Below are 22,726 nucleotides of genomic sequence, written 5' to 3' on the forward strand. Positions count from 1 at the left end.
CTCTCTCTCTCTCTCTCTCTCTCTCTCTCTCTCTCTCTCTCTCTCGTTCTCCCTTGTTCCTCCGATTTTGCCTGCCGTCAGGCCCGGGACCTCGTCCGCCCCGGGATCGCCCGTGGAGCCAAATCTTTCTCTGTCGGCTTCGCTATCAGTCTACAATGAGTCGTTGGTCAGAAGTCGGAACCGTGTGTCGGTCCTTTTTCTTCCACCCAAGAAGGAAAAGGATCAACACACAGTTCCGACTAATGACTCATTGTAGGCCAGGCCTTCTTGACTCGTCGTTAGCTTATCTAGATTTTACTTGTGAAATCTCGTCTATTCAAGTGGCTTCGCCAAAAGCAGAGGTTTTCGCTCCATTTTTTCTCCCGTCGGCTCTTCCAATTGTTTCTTCGCGCTTTGCTTCGCATCATGTTTTTTTTAAATCGCAAAACCTTACGTCTAGCATATTTCTAGAGCCGTCTATATTCGTCGCAGTAGTAAAATCTTGTCAGATAGTCCCGTGATGTATTTTCCATCAGCGATATGTCTTTTGCTCGTAGACACAAGCAGGAGTCGACAGATGTGGTCATAGCGGACTTCGACGGGGTGTTGTTTCATATTTCGAACCTCAGCGGAGACAAGTCGAAACTTAGAGTGAGTCCACGTTCTCGCAAACGTTTTTCTCCCGACGCAACGCTCAACAATTCTCTAACATTCGCTTTCTTTTGCAGATTAGTATCTTGCTCAAATTTTATAAACAGTTGCAAGAGCATGGCGCAGACGAATTGCTCAAACGAGAGTACGGGTCTCATCTTATCGCACCGGAGAGCGGTTAGTTCCCTTTAATCATCTCGCGGCCGTCGCGCTCGTGAACGAAAGTAATTAACTGCCTCGAATCGTTGCAGGCTACAACGTATCGGTTCTCATAGATCTAGAGAAGTTACCAGAGGATTGGGAGGCGCTAGTAAGGAAAGTTGCCCTGTTGAAGAGGCATTGCTTCGCCAGTGTCTTCGAGAAATACTTTGACTTCCAGGAGGAGTACTGCGATTCTCCGGGCAGGCCAGTGCAGAAGAGAGCTGTAATTAAATATCGGGATGAGGAAACGATGTAAGGCATATTTACATGTGCGTACGATACCAATTGCGATTTTTATTAACCGCTCCGTTAATTCTCGCCAAGGTACGTGGAGGCTAAGAGCGACAGAGTCACAGTAGTGTTCAGTACAATATTCAAGGACGAAGACGATATGGTCATCGGCAAGTTGTTCCTTCAAGAACTGAAAGAGGGTAGGCGCGCGAGCCACACCGCCCCGCAAGTCCTGTTCAATCACCGTGAGCCGCCGTTGGAGTTGCAGGACTCCGAGGCGGCGGTCGGAGAGTGCATCGGCTACATCACGTTCGGTGAAGAAAACTTTCACGTTCACTCCTCGCGCTTGTCAAATTGCTCGTCGACGCGAACGTCGGGACGAGCATCCTTCCGTTGATACTTAACAAAAATTAAAAGAGACCGACATACAATTTTTTTATTACAAGTTAAAAGTTTCTAGATTTCAGGATGTAATAATACAAGATTTATATGCCACTTTGTCAGCGAATTCTGAAATTTTGAGGACTTATTGAAGACTACGGGAGAGTTTTAGTCATTATTATTGACGCGTATTTGCGTAACTCTTCCTGCTGTGTCGAAATATTTTAATGCTAAACGTACAAGATTATCGTATAATTTTATTCTTGAGTTCGCATTTATTTTATACTTTTACAGTACTGTTTCCACGTCATACCAATCGGGAGGCTCGCGACAACACCATCGACCTGATACACATGTTTAGGAATTATCTGCACTATCATATTAAGTGCAGTAAAGTTTATATTCACTCGAGAATGCGCACCAAGACAACAGACTTCCTCAAAGTGCTGAACAGAGCGAGATCTCAATCCAAAAGCACCGAGAAGAAGACTATCACGTAGGTTTCTTACTCGCAAAACATTATAGATTAAGTTTGCGACGAGAATGGCAAGTTGATCTTGACTGATTCAAATATTTATTAATAATTAAATGTCACAATATGTGATTGTACGATTAAATATTTGTACTTATTACAGTTGATATATTTATGTAGTTGATCATACGATTATATTTATTTAGAATTTCTTTATATTAATCAATATTTTTTTATGTCTACGCAATTCTTATTGGCGCTACTAATTGCCTCGCATATTAGTCTTCAAAATTCTTGCAAATTTAGGATTAAATATGTTCTTTTAAGGCATATCTCTATTGCAATGTTCTACAGTCGAAGATTTACTGCATTTACTTAAACATGTAATTCTCTTCAGGGGACGAACATTCATCAGGAAAGAATGAACGTGCCGTAGGAGCGAAAGTATTAACACTTTTCAAAAGAGGAGGGCGAAGGATTATTGCGCGACTGGTGCGTTTGGGAACATCCTGCGAGTGAGAGTCCCCGCAAAAGCACATCCTTCAACTCGCCCGCCATCGGCGAGTTAAGTGCTTCGGACCTTTGAGTTTCAACCTGTTTCTCGAACAGTACCCTATATTTCGGAAAGACGTAGTGCCGTGCTAAATGAATAAGGGAGAGGATAAAAAAAAGGAAAATCGGTTTTGCGTCGGATCAACGCGATCACGCCCCGTTTATCCGGTAAAGGATAATCGGAGTTGCATTCGTGTACCGTTAGTTGACAGTTACTGCTACTACGAAAGCCATCGCTCGTTGCAAAAACGTTTTACCGATTTTTACAGTGACCTAGGGTTCGTATACAGTACTTCGCTTCGAGAGGTTTGAATTCGATTGCATATTACACTGGTTGTTACTTGAAACAATTTATTATACGTTACGACATTCTACGTCTGGCGCTTTCACGAGTACATCGAATACAGTTTAGCGATGATATCCCTCAGATAAAATCATCAAGTATCCTCGAGAGAACGTTAAAATATGTTGAAATTCTCTATTGAGTCTCGTCGGAAAGTGTTTTGGGGCAACGTTATTCGAAATCGCCAGAAGTAACTGACATAGAAAAAGAAAACTCACCGAGGGAAAGATAGTGATTACTTGCAATTTTACTTTTGGCATTGCATTTACGGCTCGATGAACGAATTGTCGGGCGGACAAGTACTGTTGAATAGCGCAATTGTTCCCTTTTTCGATATTTTTATCGTCTACTTAATGACTATACATCCGATTATTGTGAGAGATAATAAAAACAACATTAACAATCCACAAAAGTACTCCCGTACCTGTAGTATTGATCTGTAATCAGTAAGCGGCGTGAAATAGGGAGTGTCGGAACACGTTCAATTAAGGAACCACACCCAGGTCTCCGATACTGCTGTGTACTTTCCCGGCAGTCAGAAGTCTCCTGCCGAGGATCGAATGTGCGTCGATAAGGCCGACGGAACGATTAAAGCCCTCTATCACGCAGCTAATTAATTAGAACCGGAGATTGCAGGCTCTCGAAAATCCTATTTTCTCGGGAATAGGACCCGACGTTTCGAGCAGGAGGGATACATCGGACACCGAGCTATCTGAAATCTCATTTGGGATACCGTCGGAAATTGAACGCTCGGATCGTGATGGAGGAGACGACGCTACCGACCTTCTCGTCCGTGTTTTCCAGCGCGTCGAACGAAGCCTCGACGAAGGCCGACGTGGAGGACATGGTGCAGCAGTGGCTGGAGAACGAGGCGTTACCGGGCTTTCGCATCTGGCAGCTCGCCGGCATTGTTCTCTCCGCACTGCTGAGCATCGTCGTCGGGTTGTGCTGTTGCATCCGCTTCCGCGTGCCCCGAACGAAGCAGGAGATCGAGGCGGACTACATTCGCAAGAGGATCACCAAGAGCTTCCGGAACGAGCTCTCGAAGATCAGCAACACAGAGATGGACGAGATGGATCTGCAGAAAGGTAACGACGCAACCACCGTTTTGGAGATTCATAGCTACGAACATTCGATGTGATTTAGTTGATCAATGGGAAAGGAAGGAAGGCATGTGAACGGAATAAATGTCTTAAAATTCGTTATATAAAATGACGAAAATACGAAAAGGACAGAAGAGATATGTCACTTCTATGGGGGGAAAAAGTTATTCGATTATTTGGCCCACGTTCTATGAAGACTCCTGTGCAGATGAGAGGGAAGGTATTTGCTTATGAAGCTCTTTGCGCCAAGACAAGTTTCTATACTCTGCAACGATATGCCACCCTTTCTTTTTCATCTCGATGTAACTTCTGAGAAGACGTCTTAGAATACTGGAAGCTAAACTCGCTCTTCGCATCGCAGCTCTGGACAGAATTCGAAACGAGTACAAGGGGGACACGTCCGCGTTAGCGAAGGAGTGCGCGGAAATGGCACAGCGGAGGGGCTTTCAGTCCAGATTTAACGCCTTGCTCGGTGGGATGCGTGTGCGTATCAGTCAACACGAGCACGTGGAGTCGAATATCACGATCTAACGACGGCGGTTTGTCCCCTCGATGTCCTGTGCGAGAGGGTTGAAACGAATTCCTCTTGAGTGTACGCTGCCATAATTTTCGCATATTAGTCGCATATTAATTATTTTAGGGATGTCAAGGGAACAGAGCAAGAGAAGAACAAGATGTATGAAAGTGAATATAAATAAAACGTATCTCTCCTGATGGAAATGTCTTATTGAAAATAGTGAAATTTCGTGCTCAAGTATATTTGAAAATCTCTCGCAAGTCACCCTGTTTCATTATCATTTTATCATTGTTTCAGTAAAAATTTTGTGAATTTTATAATTTTTTTTTATTACTTTACAACAGTACATTTTAACTTTTCTTCTTTCACAGCATTGCATTGAATTTTATAAGGAAAATTATGATTCGTTTTGATTTCATAATACTTTCAACAAAATATTTCCATCCGAGTTCTCTGATATTTAAGACTTTCACAGCAGCCGCCGTAAGTTTACCACTTGGTTTACCATTTTATTCCGACGTGAACATTTCAGTTTACTTCATCAGCGAGGAACGACTCTTTTTTTAGGTCATAAATGATTACTTTGGCACGAGGAAAAGTTTAAACAGTCGAGAGAGTTGGAAACTTGGAGGAGATAAGGCCAGGCTCGCGACGAGCAATAAAGTGTGCGTGACACTTTCATTGACTAAATATAATCTTTATTTCATATAGATATATTTTACACAAAAATTTATTTACTTTAGCATGCAACAGTGATCTATTAGCAACGAATAGTAATGCTTCTGAAAGTAACACTCCACGATGTGTTACAGCGTATTTCATTTCTTTTTTTCTATGCTATCGACATCGCTATCGATTAAATTCTTTATATCGATTAATTATTTGTACTCTCTCGTTAACCGCTTATCTTATTATCGCACATCGATTGATCTTACTCATCTATTTAATAGAAGTCGTTGAATCTAATGACAATAGGGGGGAGGGGACGAAAAATCGTTATCAGTATAATGATAATACATTTGACTCCCTGTTATCTTCTACAATATAAAATATATCGTGGAAAATAACAGGGAGTCAAATGTTCGTAAAAAAGATTTGCAATGTATAACGTTTTAAGAAAATATCTCACCCTGATTTTGTGACTGTTTGCAATATTTTCTTTTCCGTGTAAATCGGCGAACGTGCGATGTAAATCGAGAAAAATATTTCCAATCTAATCCAACGGTATGATCTTTAAAACAGAAATAAGTAGAAAATAAGTGAACGGAAATTGCACGAGCGTGTCTTTAAATAAATCTAAGGTAAAAGCGGGTGGGGGGAAAAAAAGGAAACTTGATAAAATGAAGAAACACAACAGAAGATGCATGTTTAAGAAAATGATTTATTAAACTCGGAAAGCATACAGGAGACGAAATTGTTGCTCCGCGAATGATAACTTCGATCTCATCGTCGCAGCAACAGTAACGTATCACTCTGTTGTACAATTCGGTAAAAAAAGGAAATAAAAAAAAAGGAACCAAGATCGTAAATTAAGAAAAATTATAGCGAGAAACGAGTCTGTCGGATTTGCGGGTCGATCCAGCGTGCGACCAACGGTCGGAACGACTCAGCCGCGAGCGAAACAAACTGTCTCGCGCGCGACTCGTCGTCTTCTCTCGTCCCGAGGTCGCTACGCCGACCAACGTAAAACGGGGGGAAAAAATGGAAACGCAAAAAAGAGCGATAAAAAATATGTTTGATGTCGTTCCACGGCGACGCTCGTCGCCCGGTGATCACTTGGATCTCTCGCGTTTGCGGTCTCACCATCTCGGTAGACAGACGTAATCGACACAACCGCTTGCACAACCGTTCCTGACCACGGCCACGTGGACGATCGCCGACAAGATCGACCTCGTCGCCCTCCGCTCGCGTAGATACTCGCGCGACGTCGCGATGACGGCGCGTACAATGTAACAAAATAGACGACAAATGTCTTTTCTTTTTTTTCTTTTACTTCCAGCGTGGCTCGATCGACCTCTCTCGACAGAGAAATTTAGAGATCGGTCGTCGAGACGTATCCAACTATTTCTTCTTCTCTCCGTTATATTTTAATCTTGCGTAACGTAAAGCTTTCTCGACATATTCCTCCCTGTTTTCTTTAAATGTCTCGACAATTACGATTGCCCGTAACGGCGCTCGCCTATAATTAAGGACATTCGCCAGAGGGAACTCCAATTAAATCGGGGGATATATTATGTCCGATCGTTAGACGCTTAGATTTTATAATGTCTCTTTTGAATCCTTACATTCTAGAATCTTCGAGAATGCTCGACTTTATGCTTTGGATCTCGCATCCTCGCGAAATAGTCTGGATCTTTACGCTCTAACAACGTTAAAGTGTCTCCTTAAATTTTACGAATCTCTGAATCCTTACGTTCTAGGATCTTTGCGTAACTTAGATTCTAAGGTCTTTGGATCATTAGGTGTTAGATTCTAGGAACTGTGGATCCTTAGGTTCTACGATCGTTAGATTTTTTTGGGTTACAGACAATTTTTTTGCGTCTCACTTAAATACTCTAGGATCTTGGAATAGCTCTACATTTTCGACGAGAAGAAAAACAGAAAGAATGAGCGCGAATGTAAAAAGACCGAAAACTTGTATCGTTAAGCACGACTGCTTGTCCGTCTGAAATGGCACGGAATTTGAATTCCGGCCTGCTCAGATATCTCCTAGAGTGTTGCGGAGACTACGCGGGGACTGGGTACTTCTCCCCGAGATTTTCGAAAGAAAAAAAAACACAAGTTAAGAGCGCAACGCGTACGAGGGAGGAACTTTGATCGACTAGAGGATCCGACGACGTGTGAAAAACGCCGCGTGCACATGTAACAAGCACCGTACACTTTTCTTCGGCGAGTCGAAAGAACTATGAGATTGTTGTTACAAAAGTTACAGTATTATATCCGCAGAGAGTCAGTTTGGTTCCTTAGTTCGCGAATCCCGCCTAATCCTAGACTGTTAGGTCTTGGATCTCGAACGGTCGCACCTTTTTACATCAAAATTGCTAGAAACATTTCGCGGAACCAAACCTCGTGACTACGCGCGGAAACTCGTAAGAGGACTATCGCGAAAATGTCACGCATTCCAGTGCGTTCCATTCGTTGCGTTCACGTTATATAACGAGGTATATAATCTTTCCGACAATGGGAATTTCGTAACTAGCAACTAATTCGCGTATTCCAATGCGTCAGCTGTCAATATGGGTGGCTCTGCGAGATAACGATACTTTTGGGATTCCTTTAATTAATGAAGACTGGCCGGAAGCGAGATACATAGAAATAGAGAGAGAGAGAGAGAGAGAGAGAGAGAGAGAGAGAAAGAGAGAAATATATATGTGTGTATAAGAGATAGGGGGAGAGGAGAGAGAAAGAGAGAGAGAGACAGAGCTCACTACGAGGTAAGAGAGGCATGCCATCTCATAAACAGGTCGAGGTGGCGTCGCGACGCACAACGTCGACGGCGACGACGGTGGGCGTCTACGCGTGTCTTCACGAGATCTTATTCCGCCACCACGAGAACTTCATCTTCGGGCTAAGATACTGGAAGCTGATGACCGAGTGCGGGATCAGAGCAAGTATCGGTAGAAAGCTGCCGCAGCTGCGGCTCTTGGGCTCCTCGTCGCTCTCTACCGTCGTCGGCGCCGTCGTCTTGTTACTGGTGGTGGTGGTGGTGACGGTGGTGGTGGTCGTCGTCGTGGTGGTCGCCGCCGGCGTCGAGTATGGATAGGGCGTCGACAGGGGATTACACGTGATGTGGATGTCCTCCGGACCCCACCGCGGACTCCACTTCTCGCATCTCGCATCGACGTCGGCGTCTCTGCTCGCGAGGCTCTTCCTCTTTTGCTTCTTCTCCGCGGCGACGCTCATGTAACGCACAACGCCGTTACCGTCGGCCCCGGCGTCGACCTCGCACTTGAGAAACGGACTCTTGAGAGACGTCTTGCGGTAGACCTTGGATCGCGGGATCTTCATCGTGAGTTGCGGCAACGACGCCGAGCGAACCGTGATGTCTGCTCCGATTACGTTCTTCGGGATAGTGCTGGCTACGTCACAACCCTGGAGAGCGGGTGACTGCGGGGGGGTGGAGCGTTGCTCTCTGTCTCCGCTCTTCGGGATCGTCATCGCGCCGTCGCGATGGCGATCACGGGGAGGGAGGCAGGGAGGAACGGGGATGGTGCGCGCTTCATTGGTCCCGGGTTGCGAGACGAATGAAGCGTCCTTGAACCCTCAGCTCGGGAAGCGCGAGAAGAAAGCGCAGGTCAAATCGTAGTCTGGGAAACGACAGTACTGCACGTCGGTGCGCAACCAGTTGCCGGAGCGATTCAGATAGTCGGTCCGCGTCTCGAGCTCGCGGGGACAATTGGCCGCCGCGGACTGCTTGTTGGCGAAGATCGTCACGACGAACTTGCCCGGCTTGAAGGTGTTCAGCACGCGGCGGATTATCTCGTCGTATGACGTCTCCGAGATGTTGCTCTCGAACGACACGTATGAGAACTCGGGCTCAGGCGTGATGTGGATCGTCATGTAGCTGCCCTGAAGAAAAAAAAAGAAGAAAAAGGTAAATATCGCAGTGCATCGTAGATTAAGACTCCTCCCCACCCTCATTATTCGGTTATATCGGATTGCAACGTTAGAAGGAAAGAGTGACATTGTTTTTCTGGTTGCAAGTAGGCACCAGGAGAGTCGTAATTATATCTAAAATATTTACAAGAGATAAAATGAAATGAAATACTTCACATATTATTTCACGAGTCAAGTATATGTACACGCATTCTTCCACTCAATTCTTCCAAACGCAAGCTTATGTTTGGTGATACGTAAATAATCTCAATATTGACATTGATTCCATCATTAAAATTGTACACACGTGTTATTTGTGAAATATGTTTCCTGTGATATATTATTTCAAACATTTACAAGTTACGCAACTACAGTACGAAATTTTTGTCCTCCAACGTTACGGCTAAATATTTGCTTAAAGTCGACGTTCTCAACGTTCGCGACTTACATTTTTAGATATCCCATTCATAGAGTATCCGCACGGCTCGAACAGAAAATCATCTATGATCATAGTGGGAATAATTTTGTCGATCCCCGACTTGACCGTCGCCTCGTCGGCGGACGAGCAGACGTCCCTGGTGAAGATTGACATCACGTCCGGGTCTAACTGTGTCATGAGTATTTCCAGGGTCTGATCCGGTTCCGGTGGATCCTGCAATGGCTTGTCGCGAATCAGAGTGTAGAGATACCAGCAATCTGTCTCTGGCGAGCCCATGCAGTAAGCTTCGCCATCTGAAATCAGAGATAGAGCTGCGGTGACGTGGGCTTCGAAAGAAAAAAAAAATACACAAGGGACAACTGATTCGAATTGGTGGAGTCAACTCATTCTGTCCTAGCGTGCTCAATTCCAATTTACTTTCCTGCCACCTCCTCGTCTCTTTTTCCCTTGTCGTATGATAAAAATGCAGGTTTGTGCGCCTGATAATTACCAGGAAAGAGGGAATCCAGCAGAGCGACCTCCTCCTCGAACGTCTGGTGCGGCGAAATCTGGATCTCCGGTTTCTTGTAATTCTTCCGGGAGTAAAAGACGTTCTGAAAGTGCGACATAAACGTAAGAATCTCATATTTATTCACTTCAGATACTTCAAAGACTTCATCGTAAACGATAACAATAGCGACGATGATACACGGCGACAAAAATAATAAAAAAAGACAATTATAGCAATAACAGATAAATAGCGCGCAGATTCGATACATATTGTTTTATGCTCGCGACTCTTGTCATTATTTTTACTGCGCTACGATTACAATACTATAGTTACCACCGCCTCATTAACGCTAATCACGCCGAGGAATACTTAAAAATATCTGCAATTATACGTTTTTATTTCGGTTATCGCTCCCGGCGATAACTAGGCAATAATTGGAGCACACGACGATCTCGAAAAAACAAGAGGGAATTACGTAAAAAGTCGGCGGAATATCTCGATGGCAAGTGGGTCGATCTAAATCCGCGATTCAAATCTCGCGCCCTCCGCGGCGACTCGGTGGTGGGGTGGGGTGGAATCGGACCGAAGTAAGTCGCGTGTTCGAATTTCAACAGTGCCGATCTTCGCGCAGAGCCGTGCCTCGGGGACGTGCGACAGACGTGAGAGAAAAGAGGCTCGTCCGCTCGCGAACGAACGAGGGGAGGAAAAAAGGGCACGTTAGCGGAGGGAAGGAAGATCCGCGGCGCGCGGCTGGTTAACGCTGGCGGGCGGACACGCGTTTCGGACAGCGAGGGAGAGGCCAGGTATGTCGCGGCGAGATAGGTGAGATCAATAAACCAAGGAGGCGGCAGAGAGACGCGTTTCGCGCGTGGCGGAGGGACACATATAGAGCCCGCGTTTCTTATCCGCGCGCACTAGGTCAAGTTATATAGCTAAGCACTCCTCCAGAGACCGAACGACGCGGCGCGACGCTACGCGTCGGGAGAAAAGGAGCGCCCGATCCCCTTATCGCGGTCGCCTGCGTTCAATCCGCCAAACGGACACGTGCCCGACGGAAGTCGGACGCGACAGTTCTTCTTTTTTTTAATAAAATGTTTGCAAACTAATCTATCGATATTTATAAATCTTTGTAGAACGAAATTTGATACGAGACCTCGATGTCGAAAGATATTTCAAGGAATGTGTTTTCCGCGTGTAAAATCTATGCTTGTTTTTGGTATACGAAATATACCGATTAAAAAAATGTTATATATTCATAAATATATTCGCCAATGTTTGCTATTAGGGACTTGAATAAGTTCTCGCTGTTTGTTTTTCGTGGAAAAACTTTTGAATCATTCCCAATGCTTTCAAACGTTTGGAAACCGTTTGGCGATCAACTCCTAATGATTCTGCAAGTTCAGCTTGCGTCTGACACGGGTCTTCGTCGAGTAGTGCCTCCAATTCTTCGTCTTGAAACTTTTTCGACGCGCCAGAGCGTTCTTTACCTTCAACATCAAAATCATTATTTCTGAATCGTCTAAACCAATCTCTGCGTGTTGCTTCCGACAGAGCACGGTCGCCGTGAGTCTCCGCAAGAATTCTATGTGCTTCGGCTGCAGATTTTTTTTTAAAGTAGTGCAGTAAAATTCCCCGCAAATTCTCTCTTTTTATGGGCACCAAATTCGACATGTTTAACGCTAAGGAAAACTACGTTGTTACGGGGCTTCACGATGAAGTTGGCTGTAGCGTTGCCTGATGCAAAAAACTAAGATAACACAATCTGTCGGGAAACAGCGAGAACTTATTCAAGTGCCCAATAATATTTCTCACAAATTACTTGCTACTTGTTATTATTACTAATATTTCTTCCAGAGATCTTGCAGTTCTGTCTTTAGAGATCCTGCACGATGTAAGATCTAATTTTACACCATAACGCAATATTGCCTCAGTTTGCGCAAATACGCATATCTATCCTCTTTAAATTTTCAGGTGACATTTCCGTGGAAGAAAAATATCAAGCTAACTCTACCACGGGAGAACAAGAGTGAGAACGATTTCAATTGTCTAATACCTTTCGTCTCTGTCGCTTAAATTCTCCTCGCGATATCGCGCCGTTAAACACGCGACGACGAATTGTGTGTGTGTGTGTGTGTCGTAAATTTTATCTTTTAAATGCACCGCGCTGCTGATCGCTAAATAGAGGAGTCCCTTATTATGAGACAGCAGGGTTTTCGCTACATTAATTGGCATCGTCTATTGGTTTCGTCGTGAATTTATTGCCCTTGGAGTGAAATCTGTTTAGTGGAAAATTGTCTGTTAGATCGTGAGTAAAGATTCGTGATAAAAATTTGATGTTGAAAACCTGCTATCTCATATTAGAAGTCTATCTCGTAACAGAGGACTTTCCTCTAATCGTGATATAACATTTACCTCAACGTCGTCGAAGCCAGTGTACTTCTCAACGAGCTCCAGAAGCGGCTGCAAGCACTGCAGAGGCGTGGTGGTGCCGCAGGTCTTCAGTATGAGTCTGCGTTTGTACACAAACATGCTGCTCTCGCTGCGAACATGACAAATAATCGCATGATTGTTGCTGTTTCGCCGAAGCGACGCGAATTTTTATTAATCTTGAGCGCATTTCCCCGAGACGGCCCGTGCTCGTGTAATAAAACGCGCCCGTAACATCCACGCGACATTTCGTAACATTATTTAATATATAAATAGCGCGTTTTTTTCCGAGACGGGTGTAAAAATCGTTAAGCGACAACTCTGAAAAGTCTCACACGGGGAGAGAGAGGACGGAGGAAGAGGAATAAATAGCGGATCCAGGGTTAAAAAGATCAATAGATGATCTTCAACCCGATGAGAGCAGGAAGCTCGTTTAAATAAAATAAAGTGAAATCCGTGTAAAAAACGAGAACAATTTAACCGAGGGGTAAACCCGAGGGGGAAAACCGCTGACCAAAAAAATGTTGTACACCAATGCCCACTAATGCCCAGTGGGCATTACTAGGCATTACTGGGCATCAGTTTGGGCATTAGGCCTTGCTGGAGTATTATAAAGATAAAATAATATGAGATAATATAAAACGAGGTGAAATAACACGAAACAAAATAAATAAGAGAAAATAATGCCCACTGGACATTAGCAGGCATTGGAGTACAACATTTTGGTCAGCGGTTTTCCCCCTCGGTTAATTTGTTCTCGTTTTTTAAACGGAGTACATGATTTTGGCCAGCGGTTTACCCCTCGGATTTAACCGTGCATTCTTTTAAGACTCGTCTAACCGACGATGTACGTCGTTGCGATGGTCTAACGGCTCGCAAACCGATTTTTCCTCGCGAAGGACTCGCACAGCTGCATGTGATATTGGAGATCTCGGCGGCCACCAAACGGAGATAACAGCACGCACGTTTGAGATTAACAAGAGGGTGACGCACACTTGTTCGCCTTTTTTTTTTGTTTTCTTTCCACTTTAATTGCTTTGCTCCGCTAATTGCGGCAGATAATTATGACGTTATTTAAGAGCGAACTCGCACCACACGAGCGAAGGTCAGCGAAGAATGAAGGTTATTAAAAGATATTTGCTTGGCGTCTGCTGACGTTGCTATTTTCGAGCTGTGCATCGCTATTAGGCGGAAGGCGTCGTTGCGCGATGACAATTCCCGCAAATCTGCAAAGTGTCCATGTGCCTCCCGAGGGGAAAACCTCTGCACGTGGACCTCCGCGCCGTTGCGTCAACGTTCGTTCACGCCGACACATCGTCGCCCGATAATTCATTCATTAGCGATAATTGTAGCTTTTTCTCGATTGCATGGCACTAGCGGCTGGATAAACGAAAAAAAGAAGTTACTTTTACCGCGATAACGTTCACTGAATTCTCCGCACGTTCCTCATTTGTTAACGACTCGAGATACGACGGAAATATGCAACTTGCACTAATGTATCAGCACGAGAACGAATTTGAAACTTTCCATCTCGTGTCCCTCATCGGAACAATTTTATTTATTTTACAATAATCAAGCTTTTTTAGTCGACATTAACCGGCCAGTGTTTTAATACAGAAAATTTATGGATTAACATACCGATAATTTTATTAGCAAAATCAATTTTACTTATTAGATCTCAAAGTTCTCGTCTGTACATATTTTTCCTTTTCTACTTAAAAAGATCGTCGCGATTATTTCAAGTTAGACGTGACTCGAACGCAAACTCGTTCGTTGGCATAAACATTTGCAGCTTTGTTACTTTCACATCCGCCGTAACGAACGGCCGGGTGAAAGCCGGAAAGCTTTCTGTAAAAATTTAATTTAAAAATAGATCGTTAAAGGTTATCGGCGATAGACGTTGACCCTAAGATTCTCCGCGAAGACAACGAGAGCGATAATGCAGGCGCAAGCTCCGTATGAGCGTCTAAATAAAAACGCGATGGACGTATATTTAAAGTCGATAACAGAACATCGAGCATTGCAACGTAATGTTACGCGGATGTGAGAAAAATTCCACTGATTTTCCGGTAGAGAAAAGATTCTGCGCACGATAACATAATTGGATTTCAAACCATGCGAATGACGTGCGTTTCAAATTCAACGCGCTAATATGTTATTCACTTCTTTATTAACAGAAACAGTCTGTCGGCAAAGCTTATAAAAACAAACGCGAGAGCGTTAGAGGAAAAAAATCGGTCACGATAATTATATGATAATAACATAACGAAAGTAAAAGAAATGAAAATTAAGCTTTCAATCGGCCATAACTGGCAACGTGTTTTTAACACAGAAAATCTATTGCGAAAAATATTACCTCAGCCAGGGTTTCGATATTCGATACATGTTCAGGTTCAAACCCTGGCCGAGGTAATATTTTTCGGGATAAATTTTCTGTGTTAAAATCACGTTACCAGTTATGGTCGATTGAAAGCTTAATTATTGTTAGTCGTGTACTGGCGTCAAATAATTCTTGATGTTCAAAGAAATAAAAACAATGTAACAATTGTAATGGAAACAACCGAGGGGGAAACCGCTGACCAAAATCTTGTACACTAACGTCCACTAATGCCCAGTGGGCATTACTTTATCTTATTATCTTATTTTATTTTTATAATGCCCCAAAAATGCCCAGGAATGCCGCAAATCTGTACACCACAATGCCCTCAGCGGTTTCCCCCTCGGAAACAACCGATAATTTGATAAGACCAATAATCACGATTTATTGCAAAATTAAAATAGATCTTGGAGCTTGTATCTAATCTAGAGATTAAATTCCCACAAATGGAGAAGAAGTCAATGGTTTCGTTTTAAAAACAAACTAAATTGTACGTCATGCTAAATGTATTAATTCATTTCAGGTATTTTCCTGAAGGTGGCAAGAGCTTGAGGCGACGAGCACCGCGAAAGAATCTGGGATGTACACACGTTTACACACGTCCTCAGGAATATGAAGAAACGTTCGTGTCTCAGGTATAATTTCGTTGGTCGTGCGTACTCTCTACATGGCAATCGGTGGATTATCACTGAAAACAGTGAATATTCACTGATTCACAGTTATAATGCACTGATATGTGAAACAATTTCCTTCTGAATGCAAGAAACTGCGAGCTAGACTACTGTTTTAATTAATGAACGTTCCTTCGAGGATCTTTGTACAATTTCGTTCTCAATGTTTCGACGGCAAAGTTAAGTTTCTCTCAATTTAACAGACGTCGAGTAAAAATGTTAACTTTAAGTAAATAATTTCAGTAGTAACAAATATTAAATAACAAATTTATTTTCAGGGCAGTTGCGTGAACGCGCGGATGCTTTGGATTTTGCGAGAAACTGATCTCTCGTCATTTAGCTGTAAGATATCGATCTGTCGCAGAGTCACAAAAGGAAAAGAAAGCGAGTCGGTGCCGCTTTAACGCGGCAAATTCCCTTCCTTAAAAGGAAAAAACTCATAACGGGGAATTTCCAAACTGGCGGTCATGATGTAAAAGCCGGAATAGAAAAGGGTCTATTTACAGATCTTATTTTTGCGAAAAAAGGGTCGCCTTGAAAACGATCACTCTGAAAAGGGTCAGTGTGTCTAGCGGGTCAAATTTCATGTCTTTCGAGTTGAAGTTGTAAATTTCTTTCCTTAAAAGGGAAAGAACTCATAACGGGGAATCTTTGTGCCTTTGTATTGCTCCTTTGCACCACATTTTGTACATGCGATAGCCTTGCTTTTAGGTAAGCGTCCCTTTCCAAGGCGACTGATCGCCCGACATCGTTTCCGCCAGCGCACCATTTAACGGGCAGAAAAATTCTGGGAGACTCGCCCGCACCCGATTGCGATATTCGACTGGAAGAGGGCGGCCCGCGCGCGCGGAGGGTTAAAACGCGCGAAAGTGTCACCTTGACCATATTTATTTATAGGGGCGGCGGATCAGCGGCGCGGCACTGGGTCGACTCGCGCACCCTCAAATATTCTGGAACCGGGGCACGTCGCATCCCGTGCCGTCCCAACCCGCCCCGTTCCACCCCGCGTCGCGTCGCGTCGCGTCGCGTCGTGGCCGGCCGGGCCGGGCCGGGCCGGACGGTGCACCTCTTCTCCATCAAAACAATTCGATATATCGATTGTACCACACCGGTACACGGGCGGCTGAGTGCCCTCTCCCCCCCCCCCTCTCTCCCTCTCGCTCTCGCTCTCACTCTCCTCGGAACGCCCCTCGGAGCACCAACCCGCTCTCGGCTTTCTACGCACGTCACGAAAAATTGCGCCGTTACTGGCAACCCCCGAGCACCCGCGCTCCACTTCTCGTCTACTACGCAGCCCGACAATTAGCCCCCGCGTCCGTCTGATGAGGATTACGTCGTTTTACTCCGGCGCGGATTTAACAGCGCAGTTTTAGCAGACCGAGCGAGGCGACGTGCCGGACACGTTTATCCCGACGTGGAATTATCGTACGCGCTGCGCTAAATTAAAACGACGATGGGGTTGAAATAGTTTTTACGGATAACGTCGTATTTTTACCGCGAGAGACCGAGAGAAGCGTATCCTGCGAGCACCTCGTCGAGTCAACGCGGAATCGGAGTTAATTTCCCGTAGAATTAGGTTCATTTTCGTGTCTTTTTTTTTCGTCGAAACTTTAAGCGCGCGAAATATTGCGCGCTTAATTTTTTTTCTAACTTCACGCTCACGTTCCGACACGCGAACTTTACATTCGGGAAATACTCGTTTATGTAATCAAGTGTCCTCCCCAAAATGTTCAAGTATTTCATGTTTCGCAGAAGCGAAATAACATGAAGTTTCGGTGCAAAACCCTCTCGCGAATCTAAAACCGTAGGGGTCGCAGTTTTACAGTCAAAGCGAACAAACTTATCCTCGCGACCGGACTTTCAATTCAAATTGATATATCATAGATAAGAGATACGACGGCTTTTGTTTTCCAGTGATACAATCCGAGTTTTATCGAGCTAAGCAGTTTAGACCGACACACATCGGCTTCTGAGTACATCGCAATCGAGAAGACGCCCAACTATTTCTTAGTAGATAATATCGAAGTAGATTAACAAAATCTAATCTTCGAAACTACAAATTGCCACACTTTGAGCTGCACATCTTTCAGTAAATATCGCGAATCGGGACGTTTGTACCTTTTTTTATCGTTCCTAATCAGTAATCCTACACTTGAATCGGTCGGACGTAAAAGCGGAAATTTGCGATAGCAGCTCGAGCTTACTGAAGGAGGATGCCCTATTGTTCGCTTAGAATGAATGTATATACTACTCTTCAAAAATTTTTGGAGTGACAAACTGCCACGAGGTCAAATATTCTCTCTATTGTAGTAAATATTTCACTCACTGGCGCACGGAAAGAAAAATGTAGGGTACAGGCACCTAATATCGCCTACCAAAATTCAAATCGTTCTCAATTCGAGGGCAATTGACATTTTTGTCTGTATTTAGTCTGTATTTAGTCAGATGGAAGAGGAAACATTTGTGTTTCGTGTACATTAGAACGATTGAAACCTAAAAAATGTTAATCCACATTGAAAAGAAACCAAACGGCAAATTCGGCTAATTCATATCTGTTGAAACCAGTCAAAAAATAGTGAAGTGTATCACTAATTATGTATTCCTAGTAAATATTTATACATTGAAAGAATGTTTGAACTCACATTGTCACTATGGGATGTCGAGCTTGCATTGTCTGCTAAATTTTACAGCACTTAAAATTTGTCTTAACGCGTCTCCCGAGACGTTATTTCTTTGACATTGCAACTACAATATGTCGAACACATGTTTAGCTACCAATTCTCTGTATTGCCGATTGACATCAGCACTTGGTGAAAATTCACATCCATATTTCTTAGAGTGTAGTTATGGAAACACTTTCAGCAAAAATAAAACCATGAATAGGTAAGGTCGGGAAGAGGTTTTTTCTGGTGAGTTTTTCCAAAAATGACTATATAAGCTGCGGTGTGAAAAGGTCTTTCTGGTCAACGAAATTACTTACCTCAGGACATAGGCGTCCACTTGATCGTTACGGCAAAAACTGATGATCTCGCAGCGGACTATCTTCAGCAACGATTCCCATTTTTGTCTGCAAAAACAATAGCGATTGACTCGGTTAGCGCGCGACATATCAATCGTTTGGTGAAAATAAATCGACATTGCCATAAGAGTACACGCGCGCCATTAAAAATTTCAAGAAATCGTAAACGCGTTATGTTAGAACACTCTTAGAATAAGGCATAAGATACAAAAGTTTATCTGTGTCTTCCTTTATTCGTGTTACACCGGAAAATTTAACATACGTTTATTCAAACATTTGACAAACTTTGAAACCACACGGAGAGAATTTTCTTTCAAAATTTACCTGAAAATCACGTAGTCATTTTTGTAAGTTTGCGAAATTTTACTGTACATTTCACTAGTAATTTTGCCAATCTGGTCGACTACAAGCTCTGCATTTTTGTAATTTTACTCGTTTTTATTTAATCTTGTTACACCGGAAATTTCACACACGTTTTTTAAACATTCGACAAACCTTGTGACTACACGGTGAGAATTTTCTCTTCAAATTTACCTGAAAATCACGTAGTTTCTATACATTTGTGAAATTTTATTATGAATTTTGCTAGTCTGGTCGACTACAAGCTCTACATTTTTGTAGTTTTACCGATTTTCATTAGTAAGATGTGTAGTAAAATTGTCAAAACTCATAAAATTCTATGAAACGGTTGTTCTATGACTAATACACGATTTTCAGGGTAAAAGATTTTAAAAGAACGTTCTCTCCGAGGGGGAAACCGCTAAAGGTATTGTGTACAGATTTACGGCATTACTGGGCATTGCAACGCATTATCAGGCACTTTTGGGCATTAGTTTGGACATTAAGTGATGCTGGGGCATTGAGATAAATTAAGATAATAAGATAAAGCAATGTCCACTGGGGCATTAGTGGGCATTCGTGTACAAGATTTCAGTCAACGGTTTCCCCCTCGGTTATCTCCGTGTACACGCTAGTCGGCAAGTTGGATAAACTTCTCGTACTTTTAGTATCACAAATTATTTTTTCAAACAATACCAATTTGTAGCGAGCTCGATCTTGACGAGCAATGTACGAGATTCGATGACGAAGTTTGTTAATTAATGGTTGTACAGCGCAGTTTCTATGCGTAAAATCAAACAAATCGTTGAAATCAACGGCCCATATTCCGACTCCTCTTTTATCGATAAAAGCGCCTCTAAACATGGCTTGTGGCCAATCAGAAGGCTTAAGCCTGGTGTCACCAGCGTCGCTTAACTTTAAGCTCAGCTTAATTCGTTCTCTGTCTTTTTCAGGCTATCCCATTGGAAAGAAACAAACGTGAATTGAATTAACATTAAAGTTAAGCGACGCTTGATGAAACCGGGCCTTATTGGCCACTTTTAGAGGCGCTTTTACTGACAAAAGAGGGTTCAGAACACGGGGGCCAAAGGATCCACGTAAGAACGATTCTCCGTACGTACATTTACGCGAGAGGCTCTATCTTTCGCGTTGCGCCCGTCGCGGCAAAATTCTTGCGACGTGAGGTCAGACGTGCTTTCCGCGGGACACGTTTATTTGACGTTTCGTGGATTATCTCGATCTCGAGGTTGACACGCTTCGTCTCTCGACCCGACAGGGAGAACCGAGGGGGGAAACCGCTGGCCAAAATCTTGTATACCAATGCCCAAAAATGCCTAGTAATGCCCAGCAATGCCCGAAATCTGTACACCGCAATGCCCTGAGCGGTTTACCCCTCGGGGGAGAACAGTTCCGTCCCCGTCGATCGAGCTGCCGGGGAGAGCTCGGTGCTCCACGAGGGGTTCAACGATTACGCGATCTCGCGTGTCAACGGAGATGAGCATTCCGCGGGCGTCGCGCTCCCGCTTCCTCATCGGCCGGCGCGGCGCGGCGGGTAGGCTTCTAAATTTATTGTCGCCGCGATATGCAAAAATAAACAGTGGTCGGCACACCGCCGGTTTCGCCCGTAGGCGCGCACCTCGGCCCCGGTTCAATGACACTCTGACGTTGCGCGTAAACAACCGCCGATCGCCGCGGATCGGCGCCGCGCTGTCAATCGGTTACGTAACTGTCCCCGACGCGGTCGAATTGTGGACGCAGGTTGCGTGCGAATCGCCCGTTCTCGTCGCTAATCGCTCGGGATTCCAGATCGATTTTATTCAGATTTTTCGCGCGGGCAAGACGCTGGGTCGTCGGGCGGACGAGATCGATGCGCGAACGCATCGGGAGACTTATCGGTGCCGTCTGATAAGCCCGACGATACCGAGGTCTAGGGGGGAAAATCACCCGCTGATGACTGTCTCTCCGTCGCGCGAATCTCTCCTCTCGTCGCTCGCGGACGTGTTTCTCGGGTACTCCGGGTGTACTCGTCAACTCGTGCGATTTCGAGGGAACCCCGAGGAGAGTTAATTCCTAACGTTAGTTCCCTTAGAGAGCGAGGGGAAGACGTGCATGCAGCCATTTTACAGCTGGACGCCCTCGACAGTGAAGTCTCCTGCAATGCTGCAGGCTCCTAATACGAGACAGCAGGTTTTCCGCGTCGAAATTCAATCGCGAATCTCCTATCGCGACGGTTACCGCTCGGTTACAGCGATTTTCCCGCTCGACAGATTTCGCTCCAAGATGACGCCTATCAATTAGAAGTCTGTCTCTTAAGGCCTGCGTCCACGATGCTAGAACTTGGTCCAAGTTGCAGCTACGAGAAATGTGGAGCCAGCTACTCCGCAAGTTGACTGGCCGCACATTTCTCCAGAAACCAGAACTTGGAGCAAGTTCCGGCAACGTGGACGCGGGCCTCCGGGCCCGGTTTCTCATTTTCTGGTTGTTAACCAGAAGTTGGTCGGCTCTCCGTCCTTTTCTATGTCATTATCTGATAAGAGACCGAGAGCCGCCTAATCTCTGGTTAACGATTGACCAGCGGACGAAAACCCGGGCCTCAACAGGGAATTTTGCTCCGAATTTCTCGGGGAGGGTCTTCTCCCTTCGCGGCAAGTACACTTCCGCGCGTTCCCGCGCCTACGTTACTTGAAAAGTCTTGCGCGTTCACAGGCGACAACGTACGGGATACTTTCGGCGGCTTTTAATAAACCCTCATCCGACAACGCTCGACGCTCGTGCGCGATAACCTTCGTCGCCGCTCGCCTGTCAGGAAGCACCGCATTTTCGCGAGTCAATCGCGGGCGGGCGCGACAGCGGTGCTCTCGATTTAGCGCCCGCTTTTGGAAAACCGTCCGGAAGGAGAGAGAGAGAGAGAGAGAGAGAGAGATTCGCACGCGCGTGCGAAATCGACGAGTCGAAAACGATCAGTCCAGCCCACGACTCTCAACGGTTCGACGCCGGCGCGGCTCGTCATCGTCCGTCCTGGCCTGGCCGGCTTCGACTGTCACCGTTCTCGCGGGGGGAGGGAAGGGGAGGAGAAGAAGAAGAAGAAGCAGCAGAGCAGCAGCGAGACGCCGGCGGGCGGTGCACACTTACCTTGGTATCTGCCGCAGATCACCCTGATGCTGCTTGAGGCCCTTGGAGCTGGCGAACCAGACCTCGAGGAGCTTCTCGACGCCCTCGAAGAACTGCACGTTGTCGGCGCAGTCGTCCTTGGTGTCCGCCATCCTCTCGTCGTCGCGGTCGTCCTCGCTCCGAGAGATCCCTCGCAAAAAGAGTGGCCACGCGCGATTGTCCGCGTAGACTCACGCCGTCCTCTCGCCTCCTCGTCCGGCCTTTATCGCCTCCGCTGCCGAACCTCGCGGTCCAAGTATGCGAATACACAAGAGCGTAAGTCACAAGGCGCTACTACTCCCGGTGACGCGTGCTCGTAGACTGACTGACACACTAACCACACCGAGCAGAGGCACACCGATTGACTGATTGACGGACGGATGGTCGCCGGTGCTGCCAGGCATGCTGCGCCGCCGCCACCACCACCACCGCCGTCGCCCCCACCGCCGGCGCTGCCGCCACCGCCAGCCAACCGCTGCGCGCGCTTCCGCAGCGTGGCGCCGCGGACGGCGCCGGGCGGAACTGGCCTCGCCGGCCGCCGACGGGGGCGCCGCGAGACGGTACGTAACTGCGTCACTTGATAAACGCGATTATGCAGGATCCCTCAGGCATCTTCTTTACCGACACAGTCAAATGTAGTTTTCGCGCCTGCAATTTTTATTGGCTTTTGTGCACAAAATAACACCAGGATAAATTGCGGACCGCATAGCAGAACGTTTTCATATTTAAAACACTCGGTTTAGAAGTTTAATAGAAAAGATATTCGTATTTGAAAGTTTCGATTCGTA

At 45.3% G+C, this 22,726-nt stretch overlaps 3 protein-coding genes across 3 annotated transcripts in view; 2 read left to right on the top strand and 1 right to left on the bottom strand.

Moving 5' to 3' along the window:
* Window positions 1–3,217, top strand: part of LOC105567519 (probable actin-related protein 2/3 complex subunit 2) — a 4,520-nt gene extending 1,303 nt beyond the window's left edge. The window contains exons 2-7 of the mRNA XM_012022448.1: window positions 537–630; window positions 708–807; window positions 882–1,083; window positions 1,156–1,376; window positions 1,738–1,939; window positions 2,313–3,217. Coding sequence (XP_011877838.1) covers window positions 537–630; window positions 708–807; window positions 882–1,083; window positions 1,156–1,376; window positions 1,738–1,939; window positions 2,313–2,340 — 847 coding nt within the window. The 3' untranslated portion in view covers window positions 2,341–3,217. The remainder of the gene's footprint in view (window positions 1–536; window positions 631–707; window positions 808–881; window positions 1,084–1,155; window positions 1,377–1,737; window positions 1,940–2,312) is intronic.
* Window positions 3,218–3,316: 99 nt separating this feature from the next.
* Window positions 3,317–4,889, top strand: LOC105567518. The gene is made up of 2 exons (XM_012022446.1): window positions 3,317–3,898; window positions 4,275–4,889. Exons 1-2 carry the CDS (start codon window positions 3,571–3,573, stop codon window positions 4,442–4,444), a joined length of 498 nt encoding a protein of 165 aa, XP_011877836.1. The 5' UTR covers window positions 3,317–3,570; the 3' UTR covers window positions 4,445–4,889.
* Window positions 4,890–8,597: 3,708 nt separating this feature from the next.
* Window positions 8,598–22,313, bottom strand: LOC105567520 (S-adenosylmethionine decarboxylase proenzyme). Its single transcript, XM_012022449.1, has 6 exons — window positions 21,921–22,313; window positions 18,411–18,497; window positions 12,368–12,494; window positions 9,956–10,058; window positions 9,475–9,758; window positions 8,598–8,999 (listed from the first exon to the last, which is right to left on the bottom strand). Exons 1-6 carry the CDS (start codon window positions 22,049–22,051, stop codon window positions 8,694–8,696), a joined length of 1,038 nt encoding a protein of 345 aa, XP_011877839.1. The 5' UTR covers window positions 22,052–22,313; the 3' UTR covers window positions 8,598–8,693.
* Window positions 22,314–22,726: the final 413 nt, after the last annotated feature.

The sequence above is a fragment of the Vollenhovia emeryi genome, unplaced genomic scaffold, assembly GCF_000949405.1.
Source record: "Vollenhovia emeryi isolate VEMERY1.0 unplaced genomic scaffold, V.emery_V1.0 DF939137.1, whole genome shotgun sequence".
In the NCBI taxonomy this organism is placed as follows: domain Eukaryota; kingdom Metazoa; phylum Arthropoda; class Insecta; order Hymenoptera; family Formicidae; genus Vollenhovia; species Vollenhovia emeryi.